This window comes from Rosa rugosa, chromosome 2 (assembly GCF_958449725.1).
Source record: "Rosa rugosa chromosome 2, drRosRugo1.1, whole genome shotgun sequence".
Classification (NCBI taxonomy): Eukaryota; Viridiplantae; Streptophyta; class Magnoliopsida; order Rosales; family Rosaceae; genus Rosa; species Rosa rugosa.
The window spans coordinates 52,623,765-52,645,103 of NC_084821.1; the positions used below are offsets into that span (position 1 = coordinate 52,623,765).

At 37.1% G+C, this 21,339-nt stretch overlaps 1 protein-coding gene, 1 long non-coding RNA gene and 1 pseudogene across 3 annotated transcripts in view; 1 reads left to right on the forward strand and 2 right to left on the reverse strand.

Annotated features, from left to right (window-relative positions):
* LOC133728240 (mediator of RNA polymerase II transcription subunit 21-like) overlaps positions 1–14,543 on the reverse strand; it is a 30,152-nt gene extending 15,609 nt beyond the window's left edge. The window contains exons 1-5 of one of the 2 annotated variants that reach the window (XM_062155642.1): positions 14,382–14,538; positions 13,324–13,544; positions 12,624–12,701; positions 12,464–12,515; positions 11,925–12,228 (exon numbers count right to left, since the gene is read on the reverse strand). In XM_062155642.1, the coding sequence (XP_062011626.1) occupies positions 12,152–12,228; positions 12,464–12,515; positions 12,624–12,701; positions 13,324–13,530 (414 nt within the window). In that variant the 5' untranslated portion in view covers positions 13,531–13,544; positions 14,382–14,538 and the 3' untranslated portion in view covers positions 11,925–12,151. Of the gene's footprint in view, positions 1–11,924; positions 12,229–12,463; positions 12,516–12,623; positions 12,702–13,323; positions 13,545–14,381 lie in introns of those variants that run through there. The other variant, XM_062155641.1, reaches the window with a different exon arrangement.
* LOC133728241 (probable leucine-rich repeat receptor-like serine/threonine-protein kinase At3g14840) lies at positions 209–11,741 on the forward strand (annotated as a pseudogene).
* Positions 14,544–14,795: 252 nt separating the features above from the next.
* Positions 14,796–21,286, reverse strand: LOC133728242 (uncharacterized). Its single transcript, XR_009855702.1, has 3 exons — positions 20,965–21,286; positions 19,922–20,114; positions 14,796–15,364 (listed from the first exon to the last, which is right to left on the reverse strand). It is a non-coding gene; the product is annotated as an uncharacterized LOC133728242 (long non-coding RNA).
* Positions 21,287–21,339: the final 53 nt, after the last annotated feature.

Here is a 21,339-nt window from a genome sequence, read left to right on the forward strand (position 1 = left end):
TGACCCAAGTTTTGAAGATCAATGTAGACGGTGCATGGTCTACAAGCTCTATTCATGCAGGCATTGGTGTGATCATTAGAAATGAAAAAAGGTGATTTGGTTGCTGGTCACTACTGCAAATTCTGCAATTGAAACTGAGCTCTTATACATGGACTGAAAATGGCTATTGGCTATTTGGAAAGTGATTGTCAAGAGCTGGTGAATGGGCTTGACAACAAGATTTGCAGGGGAAATTGGAGAATCTATCCTTTCCTAAATGAGTTTCATAAACTCAAATCCTCCTTTACAAGCTTGGAATGGGTCTGGGTAACTAGAGAAGCTAACCGCGCTGCTGATGCCGCGGCCAAGCTAGCTAGAAAGACGTCGTGCACTCAAGTTTCGACCGATGGTCCTCCAACCTCTATGATCGATGTTCTGGTGAATGATGGCCTCCCATGCCCACATGTGGACATCTGAGATTTCATCCCTGTTTGGTTTTCTTGCAGCTTGCTGCTGTACTTTTCCTTTATGTTTCTAGCTTTGCTGTCCTTATTTTCATTTCTTCATCTCTTGTATTTCTTTGCTCGTTTTGAGCTTTCAATTTAAGTATCTTTCAGACCAAAAAAAAAAAAAAAAATACTTCAAGTTTCAGCCCTTGTTGTGCTTATTTGTCCATGCTTGTTTGTTTCTCATCCCGGTTGATCTATACTAACATTCAGCCTCTCCAATTGGGTTGTTGGAAAGCTGCTGACTTAGAGTTTGATTTTTTATTTTAGAGCAATTGTTTGATGATTGATATCAAATGTGTTTCCCTGTTTATTTTTTCTTGTGTGTTTAGTGGGAGCATTATTTGACATTGCAAGGACTCTAGGCAAGACCGATTGGAATTTCAGTACCGATCCATGTCAGGGAGGAGGTGATGGGTGGCCTGGTATCAAGTGCAACTGTTCCAGTCTCTGCTACGTGAGAAGCATGTAAGTAACTGCATAATTAAAGCTACCATAGATGCAATAGTATCTAAGATCCTATAAAACCTATGCAATGTATTGATCATTACATCTCTCTTGTAATCTATGCAATAACAATAAAAAGGTGTTACACGGACAAGTTTCGATACAACTTAAAATGTAGCTTCATCAATCTGAGGATTTAGGAGTACTCTATTCTCTGGGTTAAGTCATAGAGGAAAGAGCAATTTCATTCATAACAACAAAAGGTTACATTAAAATGATGTAAGGTCTATGATAAAAAAAAAGAAAGCCGCTGAAGTTATTACCTTTCCGGATAGCTTAACCCTGCATGTTACTGTTAACATGAAAAGAACAGTAACATGGATCTTAAAATAAACTTACATAGAAATGTCATAGGAGCTACACAGCATCCTTATGTACCAGTACATGGATGTAACTCATGATCATATGCTTAACATTCTTTTCTAAACTTTGAGGTTAACTATTATTTCATTTTTTTTATTTTTTATGAATGGACGAAAATGTTGTTAGTAAGAAATTAGGTTGCTTTTTTATTTAATAGTACTTGATAAGTACTTCATCTAGTTTTGTCTTAGTCATGTGTTTGTTTTTCCTTATACGATTTTAAATCCCACCGTGCATTATGATGAAGTGCAGAGTTTTGAAGGGGCAGAATTTGACAGGAAAACTACCGCCAGAGTTGATCAGGCTCCCTTATCTCCAAGAAATGTAAACACGCCAGCTTTCACCACTCCAAGCTTGATTCATACTAGCTCATTCTATTAACTAATCTACTGTATGTTGTTTTTCAATGAGGCAATGACTATTTTCTTTCCTTGTTTTTTTCTCCTTCAGTGACCTCAGCCGCAACTACCTGAATGGTACAATCCCTCCAGAATGGGGCTCCCTGCCATTAGTTAACATGTACTCTCCTTTTTTTCTCTTTATACCTACTTTTGTGTGCGTGTGGGATATTCATGTTCTATTGGTCACTTTTTAACTTTCATGGCCATTTTAATGTTATAATTGTTTTAGTTCCCTTCTCGGAAACCGGTTAACGGGCTCTCTCCCTATTGCGCTTGCAAACATCACCACACTGCAAACTTTGTAAGTTCTGAAAAGCATTTATTTCCTCCTCTGCTTATCTAATTAGTTATTAGAGAACTATATCTATAATTAATGCAATTGAATGTATTTGTGTAGGATTATCAACTTTAATAATTTCTCTGGAGGTCTTCCTGCAGAGCTTGGGAATCTACCAAGCATAGAGAGAATGTAAGATATAATATATAAATTTTAGCCTTGATAGTAGTTTGGTTCTTTGGATTTTTTTTCCTGTAGCCATCTATCATTGCATCTTTATTTTATTTTATTTTATCTTTTATCCCTTTAAATTGTTAGGTTGCTTACCTCAAACATCTTACTGGGGAGTTGCCAGAAACATTTGCAAGGCTTACCACATTAAAAGACTTGTAAGCTGTTATTGTTCTTTCTTTCTTATATGGTTTCCTTAGCACCCAACTTAGTCATTGTTTACTCATTGTGAACAGTAGTTGGTCTGATTGTCTTTTTCTCATCATTATGCAGTCGTATTAGTGACAATTCCTTTTCTGGGAAAATACCTGATTTTATCCAGAACTGGACAAGCATTGAGAAATTGTGAGTTCCTTTTATGTGTCTCATGTTCACTGTTGCTTCATTCTCTGAAGTTTATATTATCACTAATTTCAACTACACATTGTGATAACAGAATTCAGGCAAGTGGTTTGACAGGGCCAATTCCTTCCGGCGTCTCTCTTCTGACAAGATTAACTGACCTGTTAGTACAAATTTTATTATAATCTTCTGGCTTATTAAATAAAATAGATGGGGAGTTATGTAACTTCTGTCCATGGAGTTATTTTAACTTGCAGGGGAATTACTGACTTGAATGGACCTGAATCATTCTTTCCTCCAATTGCTAACATGAAAACCTGAAGATACTGTGAGTTAATGTGTCTTAACAAACATTAATTGCTGTACCAGAACTTGAAACTCAAATTTGTCCTCTTTTGCTAACAGGATGTTGAGGAGTTGCAATATTAGTGGACAACTGCCTCTGTATCTCGGGGACATGAAGATCTTGAAAACTTTGTTAGTACAAATGCATTATTTCTGCATTCAGATAAACTATCTCCTTTCTAAGTGCTATTATACTAATTAAACTTCTATTGGTTTTTTGCAGAGACCTTAGCTTTAACAAGCTAACAGGACAGATCCCAAACAGCTTTGCTGGTCTGACAAATATTGATTACATGTAAGCGATTCGAATCATTAGATCTCAATTATATTAGGTTTGAAATCTCCAAGTCCAACAATCTACTTCTTTGTTGGTTAACAAGGTAGAGAGTGAGTCTGCATCAATTTTTTTTATTTTTATTCCTCTTTGCTTTTGTCTACATAATGATGGGAGGGAAGGTGTCATCTTGAGATACATTTTTAGCTCTTTCCCTCACAGATAAGGTAGGATTTCATTGTGTCGATGAACATTGTCTTTGTTAGTTCAGTAGTGTGTGATGTTAATTGCCTTTCTCTAACTTTGTAAACCCTCTCTATATATAATGTACCAGTGATGTGGCTTAGTTGCACAAAGTTAGAATTTGATTTCTATGGTCATAAAATGTACCTGGTCCCCACATTAAACTTGGCATACTCATATGTGAAAGCGATACTGCTCCAACATTCCACCTATCAAGTACCCAACCTGAAACACATGTTGCTAACAGGATAAACAGTTTTTCAAGTGCAACAAATTGTAATTTCTTTATTTATATAAGAAAAATATATTTGGTCGCATTGGAAGATTAGAAGCATCTAGAATCGTGGAGGCCCTTTTAATTTATATAGAGTTTTTATTTGTTTCTGTATGTCTATAACATTGCATTTCAGATGAAAGTATTGATTTTAGCACTCGGGATTTGTAAAATCATTCTAGCAAATCGTACTATGAAATTCATTATGATTAATTCTACGTTCATTACTGATTTTTTTATTTTGTATATATATTAATTATGTTTAGGTTCTTAAGTGGAAATATGCTGAATGGATCTGTTCCTAATTGGCTGGAAGGAGATAACATGTAAGTTGCTCTTCCAAATTTTATTGTTTAGTAACTTAATAAGGAATTTCTTCCACGTTTGTTCTGATCTTTTCCTCCTCTCTGTGCAGTGATCTTTCATATAACAACTTCACCATTAACTCGAGACACATGAGTTGTGAACCACGAGTCGGCTTGTAAGAGTTTCTTTGTTAGCTTTTATTCGTCTGTGTTTTGTAGAGAAAACTTAACGCTTGACTATGTTTTAATTCCTACAGGAACTTGTTCGCAAGCTCTTCAGGGGAAAATAGTTCGTAAGTTCAAATAAACTCAGTTGAAACCTGAAAGAATGCATTATGTTTTACAGAGGATTTTTGAAATTATGATAGTATCTTGATGACCTCTCTATCTGCAGATCTGTTGCATGTTTGAGCACAGAGGATTGTCAAGAAAGTAAGTTGGGTTCCACATATTTCCTTTGTAATGAACTTGTATGGTGACAGTCTATTATAGTATCTAAGCACTGATTGCAATGATCAGAGGTGTGGGAGGAACAATTTATCTTTGCTTTCACATTTTAAATGTAAAGTGGATAATAGAAGTAATGCCCTTTTCTTCTTGGGTTGATTTTTGTCGATTTTTTTTCTAAGGGTTACTAATCTATATTTTATTTTGTCCTAGCTTATTCCTCTCTCCATATAAACTGTGGTGGAGGTCGAGTATTAGTGGATGGAGCAACATTTGATGACGATAGAAGTCCACATGGAGCATCATCATCTCACACAAGTACAAATTGGGCATTCAGTAGCACCGGCTACTTCCCTGATGACAACTAGTCTAGGGATTATTTTACCTGGTCCAACACATCTCAGCTTTCTATGGAGGATCCTCAGCTCTACATGACTGCACGGCTTAGTGCCATCTCCCTGACATATTATGGTTCCTGCCTAGCGAATGGGAGCTACAGTGTGAGTCTTCATTTTTCAGAGATTATATTTTCTGATGACCACACATACAGCAGCTTGGGGAGGCGCATATTTGATGTTTACATCCAGGTATGTAATTACATATTCTTTCAAAGTTCTAATAGTCAACGAGTATTTAGAAAGTATGAAACTTAACAATTGAATAAATCTATGACAGGGTATGCTAGTATTGAAAGATTTTAACATTATGAAGGAAGCAGGTGGGGCCGGTAAGGCAGTAGTAAAGAAATTTAACGCCTCTGTGACCACTAGGACATTAGAGATCCGTTTGGCTTGGGCTGGGAAAGGGACCACCGGAATCCCTTTCGGAGGAGTCTATGGTCCTTTGATATCTGCCATTTCTGTAGAATATGGTAAGTTCTGTTATCTTTACTAGTTATCCATATACATTACTTGTTAACAGCAGTCAAATTTTACGTTACTATTCAAAACTTTCTTTCTCCTAACAAAAAATGCAATAAGTATGGTATCAATATAAAAGTTCATGGCAACTTATTTATGTTACTATCTGCTTGTGTTGAATTGTTGAAGTTCCCCAATTGTTTCTTTGTGTATTAATTAACTACTGAAGTTATTGTTATTTTTGCAGACTTTGTATACTCGCACAAAGACAGACCAAGAGGTGGAATCTCTGTAGGTGTAGTAGTTGGGATGGTGGTTGGATTCGTGTTAGTTGTCTCACTGGTTTGTGGTATCCTTTGGTGGAGAGGTCTCCTAAGTCTAAGACGTGAAAAGGCTCTTGAACAAGGTTTTTTTTTTTTTTTTTTTTTTTGTTGATTTCAAACAAAAATCATAACCCATTGCTAAGAGTATATTTGATTATATGTTCTGTATGACTATTCATGGATATTATCAATGTATGCATTATCATACTTGTAAGATGATACTGTTTTGATTTCAAACTTTCCGGTCATTCATGGATATCACCAATGTATGCATTGTCATACTTGTAAGATGATACTGTTTTGTTTTCAAACTTTCCGGTGCTTGATGCTTGTAGAATTTATTATATGAATATTGGCTGCTGGATAGGTTAGGTATTCTTGTATCTATTAAAGAATTTTGCGTATCGCTATATAGTTCTGCACTATTTCTGCCATAATTTTTCTTTATAATTTTTTTGTCCGTGTTCTTTAAATTTGTTGTTTATTTTTTAAGGCTTCTGCAAAAATTTTAGATGAATTCGACTTTGCCTGTCTAAGTTTCACTTATGTTGTTTGATTGCTCTCCTTTTCAATTTTTTTTTTTGTGACGCTTTACCCTTTTTCATCATTGTATGTTAAATAAGTCATTGGGAAGGAAAGTCTAGCTCCTTGGCTGCAAACAACAACTATGTGAACTTAGGACATGGGTTTTGGTCCTTTTGGTGTGCTACCAACTGGACTATACTCCTAAGCACTGTTTTCTTTGGTAGCAATGATAAATAGCAGGTTCCTGTGTTAGTAGATGAACATATAGTTTATAAAACATAGGGAGATAGCCTTGATCGATGCTCTCAAGTAATGTGATCTTTCTTTCCCCTAAACTAAGCTGTCATCTTTTGCAAAAGTGGTAGAGAGCTTTAAGCCTGTTCACCTAGCTTGTGCTATTGTAATAACCTGTTTTTTTTTTTTTTTTTTTATCAAAACAGTTGGTGGCAAACACCTTTGATAAAAGGTAGGGTGATCCTTGATTCAAGGCTGCTGTTGCTGTTTTAATCATCATTCATGTCTGCTTAATTAGATGAATCAGACAAATTCTCTCTCTCTCTCTCTCTCTCTCTCACTCTCTCACTCGTCCGAAAGCCACCGGAAAACAGAGCATTTGTTCTCCAAGCTTGTTCTCCCTCCACCGGCCACCAAACGGCGTCGGACCACCTCCATTAACTTCGTATCGGCCTTGCGCAGCTACCAGAGGCAGCCTTGCCCCGCAACACGGCCGCCAGCGACGGCGGAAAGCTCCGCCCGGTTTGAGCTCGTTTTGGTTCCAAGCTTGATATCTCAAGCTACAGGTCGCCATTCCTCACCAAACTTCATCCTCGAGCTCGCCTCAACCTCCTGAAGCTCCCAGAAGTTTCCTTGCACGGCGGCACTGCGCGTGGTGGCGGCTGGAAGCCAGACCCGATCTAAATCGAAACCGGGCTATCGATCCGGATATCTTGAGCTACAGGCCACCAATTCTCTTGATTTTTGACTCGTTGGACTCGTCTCAACATTCTGAACAGGTACCAAGAAGGACCGGACCTGGATAGGACGATTTCACGTTCGTCGGAGCTCGACTTGTTCTTGATCGAGAATCAACCCTTTGATCGATATATCTCGAGTTACAGACCACCTCTTCCGGTGATTCTTGAACCAGTGAGTTCGCCTTGAGGTTCTGAACAACTCTCCAGAAGACATCGAGGCCGGAGGTTGAAGTTTTTACGTCGAAATCATAGCTCGCCGGTTTCAGCAATTCTTCGCCGGTTTCAGCAAAATTTCCGGCCAAACCCAACTGTTTTAGGTAATTTCCGACCACTTCCTTTCGTTTTCAGACTTCATGCTAGTTATGAAAATGGTTAAGTTTGTTGAGATGAAGAAGGGCAGCCCGGCCCCGACACCATTGGTGGTGATCGGCGGCGGCTCTGTCACTAACTCCGGCGGCCATTTCCGGCCAACTCCGGGGGTCACAAGGACAGTTTCTGTGCATTTTTAGATTCTTTACTTCAATACGATCATTTCGATATATTATAAGCAATTTTTCGATATCGTATGATTAAGTTATGAATTTTTACGTTTCGATCGATTTCGATCGTTCGATTTGTGATCTGTGAAGATCAGACCGTTTGATGGACTTGTAGTTTTAATATGTTGATCATATGACTGTCCCGATGACTTTGTGTGGTCACGGGCGAAGATCCGACCGTTGGATCTTCGTATAATTGTGAAATAGTGTTTTGGAAGGACGATTCAGGAAGATCCGACCGTTGGATCTTCGTGATAATTTTGGAGGATGATCCTAAGGGCGATCCGTGAGGATCTGACCGTTGGATCATCATTTAATTACGATCCGACCGTTGGATCATCATTAAATTAGAATCCGACCGTTGGATTTCCGTATTTGTGTGGTTTATGATTGATTTGCTAAGTTAAGATCGTATCTGATTAGGTGATTGACGATTTGAGTTGGTGGACGATTGTGAATCGTATTTTGAACTGTTAAGAAGACGCAGCGGGATTAGAGGTGAGTAAACCTCACGTGGTTCATATTACGAACCCAGTACATTTAATTACTTTATTTTGTTGTAATTGTGTGAAAATATTTATGAAGTAAATATTTGTTTTAAATCATATGGACTTGATCAACTACGGTCCATAGGTAAGTAAAATGATTTTAATTATACAAAATGAATTTCACAATTTTTATGCTTGAACTATAGTTGGTATTAGTGATTATCCCTGAGCGGATAATTACGTATATATATATATATATATATATATATATATATATATATTTTTTTTTACGTGGTTATATATGGAATGGTGTGACATTGAGGTGTGTGTGGAATTGCGATAACTTGGTTATGATATGATATTGTCTTTGAAATTGCCATGATTATTTGTGATAATGCTGACCGATGAATGTTTGTGATAATCATGTTGACCTTTTGAGTTGAATAGAGGGTAGAGAAGGTAGGGTTCTGAGGACAGGGGTCCAAGGATCGAGGGTTATTAATTAAATAACCCGGGATTATGTCGTTTACATTGAACCTAGGCCAAGGTGACAAGTAACGATGTAGTTAGAGCTCTAACATGTTGTGGGAAAGACCACATGCAGTGAGGATGATTGCACGAGTGAGAAAGACCACATGCAATGGGAATAGTAACATGTTGTGGGAAAGACCACATGCAGTGAGGATAATTGCACGGGTGGGAAAGACCACATGCAATGGGAATAACAACTGGTTGTGGGAAAGACCACATAGGTGATATAGAGGTCAGGGAATTTTAAGAATGTATTCCTTGTTGTTTCCCGTAAGTTGTTGACGTTTGCGTTGTGGATGTTGAGAGTGTTGGTTGTTTACTTGAGTTAAAGGAATTGTAATTTAATAAATCAACAGTTCATTCTTGTTTACTCATACGAGCTGTCAAAAGCTTACCGGGTTTGGTGTTGTTGCAATCCCGGTACACTATTCAAATTGTGTAGCGGGTAATCCTGCAGGTCAGGAGAATCAGGGCGGTGATCGTGCAGGTTAGAGTATTTGTTATAGATTTACAGCAATTGTAATAGTGAGGTGAGTTAAGCTCATTTGAGCCTTACAATTTGATTTGGTGAGAGTGTGCTGTATTAAATAACTTGAGGATTTGTTTTACTGTAATACTGAGAGGTGTGAAGTGTGGTTGTGTGTGAGAAAAAAATTCAGGACGTTATTTGTAATTGTTATTATTCATGTTTCGGACTTTAAATTGATTATTCAAAATTCGGGGTGTGACAGCTATATAGTGTGGGCTGGTTAGGTTCTCTATCTTGTGAATAAGAGAAGGACACTTTATCTTAGTTGGAAGTGTTCTCAATATCCAGCTAAAAAACAAGAAAGCTGGCTCTTTTCATTTGTTAGATGCTTGAATTTTTTTTTTTTTTTTTTTTTTTTTGCCTTTCTTAAAGGCTAGCTGAGCCAGTTTTAAGAGCATGATGTGCTCATATTTTGGTACTATGCTAAGGGATCGGACCAATGCATACGCAATTTTGACATGTCATATATTTTACATCTACATTGTTTGATTGTTGAAACAATAGGTTCAGTGACTTGGTTTGCTCTGAAATTTTCGGCCAATTTCTTACATAAGTTTTGCTTGATACACAGATTTTAAGGGTGTTGACCTGCAAACAAAAAAATTCACCTGGAAGCAAATCAGAGATGCCACCAACAACTTTGATATAGCCAACAAAATTGGTGAAGGTGGTTTTGGTGCTGTTTACAAGGTTTTCTTCTGAACCAATTAATTTATTGCATTTGGGCTATTTTGACCTATTATGGGGGCTTTTGTTATATGGTCTTTACGAAGGGATATTGATCATGTTTCTACTATGTAGGGCCTTCTATCAAATGGCACCTCAGTTGCTATTAAGCAGCTTTCTACCCAGTCGAAGCAAGGGAATCGGGAGTTTCTCAACGAAATAGGCATAATTTCTTCTCTGCGACACCGTAATCTTGTTGAGCTTTTTGGCTGCTGTGTTGAGGGCGATCAATTGATACTAGTGTATGAGTACATGGAAAAGAATAGTCTTGCACGTGCTTTGTTTGGTAACTATTCTCCAACATAAAACTAGACCTTCTCTTAGTTTATCTACTTGTATTAACAAATAAATGTTTTCTTAACTACTTTATTAAATTTGGCAAAGTGAAGGCCCGGAAGAGAGTCGGTTGGATTTGGATTGGCCTACCAGACAGAAGATTTGTCTTGGTATAGCGAGAGGTTTGGCGTACCTCCATGAGGAATCAAGGATGAAGATAATCCACAGAGATATCAAGGCTACAAACGTGCTTCTTGGTGAAGACTTCCTTCCCAAAATATCAGATTTTGGGTTGGCAAAGCTTGATGAAGGAGATAAGACTCACATGTCTACAGAGACCAGTGGAACTTAGTAAGTCTCCATGTTTTCAACTTATTATCTTAGTTAAATAATCAATTGTTGATTAGTAAGACCCTATTTTGTATGATTAATTATGTTTGATTTCATGTTCTGCAGTGGGTATATGGCCCCAGAATATGCACTGCGTGGCCATCTCTCTGACAAAGCTGATGTTTATAGTTTCGGGATTGTTGTGCTCGAAATTGTCAGTGGACGGAGCAGGAACAGCAACCCGACAAATGAAGAAGGTGTTTATCTCGTTGATTGGGTACAAACCTGCTTCTATCTTTAAATTTTTATTGGTGCTGTTTATCTGTATTTGGTATATATATATATATATATATATATATATATATATTTTTTTTTTTTTCCTTATCTGGCTTGGAGAAAGTAATATGATACTGTGAGGTGCTTAGTTTCCTATGATTTGACTGTTTACTTTCCCTTTCCGCTTTCAAGGCACATCGTCTTCGGGAAGAACAGAAATTGTTGGACGTAGTGGATGCGAGGTTGGGGGGAGAATTTGATGATGTTGAGATGATCACCACGATCAAAGTGGCTCTCGTTTGCTCGCACGAGATTGCAGCCAATAGGCCTAGCATGTCTTTAGTAGTGAACATGCTTGTGGGCGACGCACTAGTTCCTGAATTCGTTTCCACTACATCAAATAATGAGGGCAACCCTTGGTTTGAGAGAAGTTTCCAGGCCCTTGTTCCAGGAGACGTGGACAGCTCCATATCGAAAGACAGTAATGAGATCACTATAGAAGATGATTTGTGATTCTTTCCTATAATTATTTAAAATAACAGAGGCTTTGAGTGCCTTCATCAATTCGAAACCGAAACCTTAAACATTAATGAGCATTAGTCGAAATTTAACATATTGTGAATCTCGAGTCTGAGTGGAACACACTAGTGCTGGCAGTTTGGAACAGTACTTGGGCATGTATTGCAGTCCCTGGGAATTTCTTCTCGTCTCTTATGCTCTACCCCTTCTTGAGCTGACTGCAGAATGTGCTGTAATTCAGGAACCGCTTCTCAGTTCAATTCAGGTAATAGGAAGCACAGAACTAGTTCCTCATGTGTCGAGTATAAGTAGTAGCCTAAACGATTGTGATTGGCACCGTTCTCCGTTGGAAGAGCTTGGGAAAAAAGGGCTTCGGACTTGAGCAAAGAAGAATGGTTCGAGTAGTGTAATACGTAAAAAGCCTTCTCTATTATCCTCTATTTCGTGTGTCATTGCGTGCGTAGTTCAAATTTATCTGTCAGATTATGGAGGGGATGAGAGTTCAAACCTAATCACATCAACTTTATAAATACTCTTAAAAACCGAAACTTTAAACATTAATGAGCAACTCTTTGAATCTGTATGATATTGAAGCCGTCACACAATAGAACCGGAAAGGAAAAGAGATAACAGCCAGCATTCTTTTGACATTTACAGAGGACAAAGAACGGAGAATAATGTTTTTCCCTCATGAAATTTGAGAAGATTGGCTGGAACAACAGGATCTGGAAGCTCCAAAGAGAAGACCAGTCACTTTATTTTTAATCTGGTTTCTTCAAATTCAAACAATTATCTGCAGCTTGGCTGAACAACTCGCGGACCTGCTTTAGTTCCTCCTCTGGCAACACAACAAAATACGATTTAGACTTTTAGTTATCGCAGAATAGCAATGGATCTATTTCTCACAAGCAGCCATAATGATTATCTTCTCTGATAGTGCAGCAGCTTCTTAAGATAATTTAGTACAAGTCCCATGAACAAAAAACATCTCATGACCAATTTGTATATGAAGTGCAAGGTAGTTCTCGAAAGCAGAAGTCTGATAGCTAACATAAAGGAAGGTAAAGACAGACCTGCTGCTTCCAGTTGTCTCTGGAGTTCTTGGCCAACAGTATCATTTTCAGCCTAAATAGTTTCACCGAAGAAAAAAAAAAAAAAAAAAACCGACTGTCAGAGAGAGAGAGAGAACTTGGTCAAATGAAGTAATGTGAAATCCTTTTGGGCGCTCCATACCTGCAGTTCTGCAATCCTTTTGAGCTGTGCTTCTTCACCTCCGTCGGCTAATGGCAGTGCTGCAACTAATGCATCAAACTGTAAGGACTCAAGTAGTGATGCGTTAGTTAAACTTCTCAAGAAGGAGATTCATAATGAATTGATCAATGAGAGGTTATGGACACATCTAAGCATTCAGTACATAACATGAGAGCTGTTACAAGACTCCATTATATCTGAGAGGGTTCCTGTGTTAACCATTTGACCCCAAAAAGGCTTACAAATTACATTATTCACTCAATAGCTCTCAATTATCTTAAGATGCATCATCTGAGTAGTCATGAAAAACTCCAAGGCTGCTATTATTTTCTACTCTACTTCTACAAACTATACTCCTTGATAAATCCAGGAATATGCCTTTTACTTACTACACCCAAACCATTATTTGTCAAAGTGAACTTAGAAGTCCAAAAGTTTTAAGCAAAATTGTTAATTGCCATTAAAACCAATGCATGCACACGATTCCAGCCAGCATTCAATTTTACTATCATAAAACAACAAGATGCATTTTCTTATCAGATGAATCATCTGTGGTAAAATATAAAATATGTAACTTTGGATGATAAAGATACAGTTCATTGAGGAACAAGCAGGATCCATCTATTTAGAAGACGACTCTGATATTTTGACATAGGTTATGAAACAGAACAACATTCCACACCTGCTTTGCAGCTTGAACCAGAGCTGCACTCATGAGCTTGGGTTGTTCAGCAAAATTTGCTGCATCCTCTGTAGGGTTAGCAGGTGGTTCTGGATAATTTGGAGAAAGTTTGACAGCAGGAGAATCCCTTTGCAATGTTCCAAAGGTATTGAAGGTAAGAGCAGCAATTTTATTGGTTTGTTCCTGTAATTGAGAGATTATGTCCATCTCGCAACCTCCGCCTGCGAGGAATTTTGTAGAATAACAAAAGTTATTGAACACTAATAGCACAAAGAAACTCCAAAAAGAGAGATGAAATCGGTCCCTAGCCTGGTTGCCGAATGACCAACATTTAAGTTTCAGTGTTTTTAATTATTAAGATATTAGTAACTCCTCTGTGAAGAATGGAAGTATTAGAGAAACTAAATTTCAGATGTTGACCTCGACAGCATTTACAATCCTCAATTTTACCAAACACACGTTAAGGGAGGCTAGACATGTCACTCCTGAACACCTTAATTTTAAGAATTACATTCTGATTTCATAATCCAGTCATTGCCTATGAGCCATAGAAAAGTTAAACAGAAATAAGCACTGGTAACACGATTAGTTATACACATGAAAACTACCATAATCCATATAGCAGCACATCATAAACAAGAAGAAACTGAGTTAGGCTTTATGCAAAACCAAAGAACATAGCCCATGTAGAGCTACTCATATTGTGCCCGCTGATCATCTTATGGAACTAATGAGGAAACTAGATCCACAAAAATGGGAGTTCGTGGATACAAATGATGAGACATTACAGTTCCAAATGTAGAAAGCAATCATTCGTACAATGAAAGAGTTATGTGAATACTAATACAAGTATGGTGGTTTGTAACACAGGCGAAGCACAATGAAAAACAGATAAACTTGTTATTGGCACAATGAAAGAAAGATGGTCACCAAAGAAAGATGGTCACCAATCTAAGCAGCAGCATTATTCCAATCCAAACACAGGGCAAAGGGGTTTCTCTAATGATCTGATCATTCTTTAACAACACTAACGACGCTAGTATGAGAAAAGAATTTACCTGGCTACTCAAAACACCGTCGTCGTCGCAGCTGCCGATACCACTCGCTATTCAAACGCCGTCGTCGCAGAGACGAATGTCAGTGTCTCACACACAGGCTGTTTATATCATTATGTGTGGTGCAAAGTCTAGAAGGTGCCTGAGTCTGTGCCACGTGGTATATATATATATATATATATATATATATATATATATATTTTTTTTTTTTCTGAGAATGAACCATACTTGTAGTTCAGCTTATACAATCCCACAGGCAATATCCGTCGAAGTTCAGCTTCCAAGAAACCTTGCTTTAGCATCGAAAACCATACTAGGTCATGGAATTCACCATCGATTGTCCAAACACCCAACAAAGTCGAAGCATTTAAGATTAGCACGCCACACAGAAAGCAAAACAAGATTTTGGAAAGGAGATAAACAACAACCAACGGTAGCAACTTGTTCATTGTCTGGAACCCAAACAAAGTCGCAAATCTTGAACATTATAGAAGTTCAAACTGAAATTGGAACACAAAGTTACAAACATTGAAAAACCGAAAAGCCTAGCACATCTAAGGATCTGCAGGTTTCTCCTTTTTCACCTCAGCACGTTGCCTATTACTTTGTGCTGAGCGATGAAGTAAAGAACGCACGGCTGGTATAGCAAGGTCCTTTCTCGTCACCATCTTAATATCAGGGGGAACAACATTTGGCGGAGGGACGGGATAAAATGCAACACCCTTCATCTCAGTATCTCCTACCTTCACCTTCATTCGAACCCCGCCATAGAAATATTCTTCCACAACACCATTAAATGCTTGACCTACCTCAACCTTGCTTGTATTCGTACTCTGTTTGTTTGACTTCAAGATGTCGGGTCCAGGCTTTGCGGTTGCATTCTCTTCATGTTCTGACTTATCATGCTTACGTCGATGTTCACGTTTCCGCTTCAAAGAGAAACCTGGTGGAGAATCCATATTTCACTCTGGTTTCAAAACTTTACCCTGCAAGGAAGAAAGTGATTTTACAATCTTTCCAATATGCGTTAAAAAATGGCAACTGAAAACAATATCATATGACTATACAGATATAAAGAGGTCGGGTACCCATGTCACTCATTTTTAATACTAAAAAAATGATGGCTTAAAAGAGTCAAGTTTCAGGAAGTATAATATCCTGGTAATGCTCAGCAAGAAAGAATCAATGACAATGAGTAAGGCAAATGCTGCAATCAGACTTACAAAAGTAGGTTCCTCAGACCAATAATTGCATAAATAGATACAGCAGCAACACACATTAATCTAGCTGAATACAGTCACTATTAGAAATCCCACAGGTCAAGTGTGTCCATTCTTAAATACTTTCACGCTTCATCAGGGGCATAGCAGTAACATGAGGAAGCAAATACCTCTGTTCTTATGATATGCATGTCCACTTCACCAATGTCTGCTATGGTACAAATACATCTTACTATAGAACATACTGTATCAGATACATGACTTAAAATGCTACAAACTCTAAATTCATATCAAACAGTCCTGATACCCTTCAGATTTAAAACAAAGGTGCTCCTTTTGACAAGCGTATTTCCCAAAGAGAACCCCCAGCATATTAGTATCATTCCCAAACGAAAGGTGGGACAGTAACCATTTCGTAAAAGTGAGAAGAAGAGTAAAAGAAAACTTTAGATAATAAGGTGTCATGTTCTACAATAGAAATTCTAGATAGTGGACAAGATAACTGTCCATAACTGAAGAGAATAGATTATCAAACTTTGTGAAAGAAAAGAAAATGGGGCATAATTTAGAGGTATGAATGTATGATCAGTGAGAGGTAATACATATGAAACAAAACAGAAACTCATCAGCGCCAAAGATCACACCTTACAGTCCCTGAACCAGAAAGAAATAAGTATTCTTCACAAATTACAACAGCACACTATTGTTTTACCTCAATCAATTTCAGACCTATAAGAAGTTTGGAGTTGCATTACCAAACAAACAAAGAATTGAACTGAGCTTATTCAACTATAAATCAAGCCAAAAATTATAAGAAAGACTACTTCGCAAAAGGCCTTCTCAAGATCTCTTTGGATCATCATATCTCCACTGATGGGATATAGTTTAGAGGTGCATACATTTATGAGAAGTGAAGGAAAAACAGAAACTCATCAGTGCCAAAGATTACACCTTATAGCCTGGACCAGAAAGAAGTATTCTTTTGTTACCAAATTACAACAGCACAATATTCTTTTACCTCAATCAATTTCAAATCTATCACAAGTTCGAAGTTTACTTACAAAACAAACTAAGAATTAAATTGAGCTAATTCAAGTATAAATCAAGCCAAAAATTCTAAGATAGACTAATTCACAAAAGGACTCCTCAAGATCTCTTAGGATCATCAGATCTCCACTAAATTTTGTACAAAGGAAATGTTGATTTAATAGGAAAACAAAACAATCACAATCACAATTGGAAGTCAGAACCAAATTCTCACCAATTTATGATCAGGATTGAAGGATTGAGCCGCAGATCTAGACTCTTGTATTACTATCGGTATTAACGATGACTAAGTGCAGAACGAGAGAGGCAGCAAACGAGGAAAACTTCTTATTTATAAGGAACCCGAGGAATCCACATTCAAAGAGCCCATTAAATGGCTAGAATTTACAATTGTACCTAAAAAAGAAGAAAAAAATCTACATCGTTTGGGCCGGGAGCTTTGGGAAAAGCACTGTGCCAAGCCTGTAAGGTAGAGAGTTGGCCTATTCCGAACTTAATCATAGTCCAGTCCATCCAGACAACAGAAACAGGAACATCATCCTAACAACCGACACCCAACCCCATCCCCTATCTTGTTCCACAAAAGTGAAGGATTTTCCATGTAAAGTTGTTTGCGAGCTCCCAATCCTGAAATTTCATTCACGCAATGGTAACATTTACATTGGTGTCCAATTTTCCTTATAGACCCCCCAAACACAAATTAGGCTCAACATGCATGAATCGACCGTATTCCACCTACTTGCATAAATGGAAGTATCGAACTGAAAAATAACATAATTTCCTGAATGCACAGACCCATGTTGGCGTCATCTTTTAAATCATTGATGGTGTTCAATTAAACTACTGGACAATTTTCAGTGTTCTACACGACCTTTTAGAGTCAATAGGAACAATCTTCATATCATCAGCTATTCAAATCATTTCCCTTACTATTTAAAACCAAAAGAAAAAAAAACATAAATTAAAATCAAAAGTTTTCTTCTTACCGAGTTTTTAAGAGATTTACAAAGTGAGAATGCTAATTTTGCAAAATTGATCACAAAAGCAACCAACCAAAGAGTTAAGTAACATCTATGGAAACCCACCGGTTCATTAAAAGAAAATCATAATAAACGAGTTTTATAGATCATAATGAATGATGCAAAAAAATAATGGACACGAGGTCCACAACAGAATGATAAAAACAGCAAAAACCAGAAAGGCACACCAAAAGAGTACATTAAACTTTACGTAGAATTTATTTATATTGAGCATGGCAGGAGCACTACACTAGCACACAAGCTGCATACAGTACCACCAAAGAATATAAAGAGAATGTTATAGGCCCTATTTTACTGCTCAGAGAGCTATCTCAAGTTCTTAACAATTATCCCTTCAATTCCATAATTCATCGTTCAAAATTATCAAAAGATTTTTGTGTTCCTCTGAAATTACAGGCAGCAATAACACATACAGAACGTATTCCAAACGACCTTATCAGATTTTCCTACAATGCTACTATATCATCTTAAAGTAAGTTGCGACAGCTCTTTACATCATCAGTGAATACCAAATGATGCGCTATAAAACCCAACAACTCCTAGGCCATATGAAACCGTAATAATACATAACTACCAACTCCCATCCATCCGTGTATATGTAACACCTACTAACCAGTTTAGCCCAATATTTATCAATTAAAAATTTCCCATTAGCAGAAAACCACCTAAAGAAAGCCAGCTTCAGGGGTACATATAAATCAAACATTATTAGCAAGTACAATTTATAGAGACATGTGAAGTAAATACAGTATATTAGGAAACTACCGAAAATACAATGTTGTACTAAGGGTTTAGAATAGAAGAATATGCTACTAGCGTTACATATTTATTTTGCCTTTCATGCATGATATATTAGATATTTCTCATTTAGTCATTTATGACCTTTTAAACATTTTGGTGATGTCTCTTACTCAGTATAATCAAAATAAGCAGATTAAGAAAGATTGAATGAATGAATAAATAAATGAGTTCAATTGAATAGTAAATGCTATAAACAATAAAAAGCATACATGAAGGCCATACTTTACCAAGCTAGTGTAAACATAAACAAATAAACCAAAACAACAAAACAGAAAAAGAAAAAAAGGCTAACCCATAAATGCAAATGTCGAAGAGGTAACATTCTGGTGTGAAAACATCAATCATAAAATAAATAATAAAATGCGCAAAAATTATGTTTTTAGAAATATGAATAGAAAATTGTTTCCTATGAAACGGTCCTTATTTTCCACAAATCCATAGATCAAGGTTCCGAAAGGCTTGGATTTGAAAATTTACACCTCTTGCGGCATATAGTTCTTGGTCTGAGCTCTTCCGGGCCTCTGCCTCCCCTTCTACTTGTGTCTTCTCTTTAAATTTAACTAACCTACATTAACCATCTCCTATTAAGTAGACACAACAGGTTAAGAGTTAACTGGTAACCACTTCTGTGACTTGTAAGCTGTAAGATTGAAGCCAGTAAAAATTCAAGGGCCCACAGAGGCTAAGGCTAGATTGGCTAATATAGAGTGCTTGACCATGGACGAAATAGTGTAACTTCAAGTACCCTCTAATTCAAAGCTATCTAGACATCTACAATTCTTCTTTTTTAAACAGTTTAAAAAAAAAAAAAAAAAGTGAGGTATGGCTCATTGTTCAAGTTATGTAGGGAATTGTATAGGATAGTTAAGATTTAGAGTACATACATAGATCTGGTCTACCACTTAAATTTATTGATAAAACAACGTTCCTAAGGACATCCTGTACTGTCTGCTAATCAGCCTAACTGTTATTTCTTCACTCGGATTCTAGAAATCAAATACGACTCTCGCAGGCTTATGTATGCTACATTAATCTAGGACTAGTATACACACATAGTAAGTTAGCATCAAGCCCACAAGGAAGAGAAATATGCATAAGATAAGCAGGGCCAATATAATCCTCTAGAATCCAACAATAATTAACCAAATTTCAATTAAAGGAAAACAAACAACTCCAAAACATAAGGAAAAAAAGTCATGCAGCGGTGCGTTCGTACACAATTTAACATTTCATTCACCAGGCATGCATAAGAACAATGACATAGCAAAGTATGTGTGCACTGTGCAGACAAGCTTTTAGAGGAAAACAAACTACAAACTGGTAATATCTATTATCATAGGATTGGATGTGAATGCTTTATAGCTTAACTAAAAGCAAAATTATCCAAAGATTAGAACTGATTCAAGTACTTAATAAAAATAGATTGATCACAAACCTGTAGTTAGGTAAGCAACCGATTCACTCCTCTGTTTCTGATAACTGATGATTCATAATCAGATCTTGTTGATCCGGCAAAAAACTTGACGCTGCAGGGTACTAGGAGACAATTTACCATACCATATATTGTCATCAACGTGAGAATCGTCATCATCATCGTCATCTGAAGGAAAGATGACATATTTGTTCTGCTGCATTGCATAAAGACTTTAATCAGATTACCAAACAATGAATACACATAAAAAGAACAGGGCTACAAGAACATTGAAAATAATTACAACTTGTACCATGCGGTGATGAATATACCGTGATAAGGAAAAAAAAAACTCATAGAGAGCATAATAGGTTCAATATACATCAAGGACGAAGAAAAGTCATATCCAGTAACAAAATAGTTATGTTATCAAATGCTAAGGGAATTCATACGGAAAGGGTGATTATTTCTACAGTCTACACTAGTGTAATTTTTAACAAATACCACTGGGGATGGACATAGCTGTTACAAGCATACATCTATTTCAGTCTCAGGGGAGTTATCTGAGATCAAGCTGCTTTTGCTGATACATTAATTGTATAATATAAGATAAGAAAGCTGCTATATAAGTCTGTAACGGCTGATACTAGACAGGACAATTTTGAAACAATACACATGAAGATAAGAGTGATAGTCGTCGATTCATTCTTAATGTCAGCTCCTACAATCATAGATAAGTTGGCAAAATCCTATCTCTACCGAATTAGTACTGTGTCAAGAGAGGAAAGATTTCGTCTTTTATTCCTAATCAAAATGAACATAACAAAGGCTCTTAATTAGCATACTAAAAGAAACGAAGCAGAGAAATGGGCAAGTTTCCAATACATACTAAGAAACCAAAAACCCGAAACTGGGCTCTAACTATTAACAACAACTGATAATCGTAAAAGGAATTTTGGGATTAAAGTCATACTTTGTTGCTTCTTTGAGGCAGGTATTAGTATCAAATGGGTGCCTCTTAAAATTGAAGTGCTTGAACGGCAAGCAATTTAGAGAAAGCAGCTTACTTTATTTGCGATTGATCTCAATCTGAAGCTCAAGCATGATGGAACTGAACACCCACTATCCACATAACCAAATATTTTCCGGGTTCGGGTTCCAACATTCCGGAGTCGCTATTCCACTTTGAGGCGTAGCAAGTTCAAGAAGAAGCCTACATGAATAATATCTCCCATTCTAAGAAAGGGTTTGGATTGTAGGGTTTCCCTGTGTCGACTGGAATAAGAAGAAGAAGAAGAAGAAGAAGAAGAAGAGGCAGGGCTTCTGTAGGGAAATCCAATTCCAAGTCTCGAGTTCATCTCTTGGGTTATATTTTTGAACTACCCAAGATGCCCTTCTCTCTCATTCTACTCTACTCTTTGTAACACTATCAACATTTCATT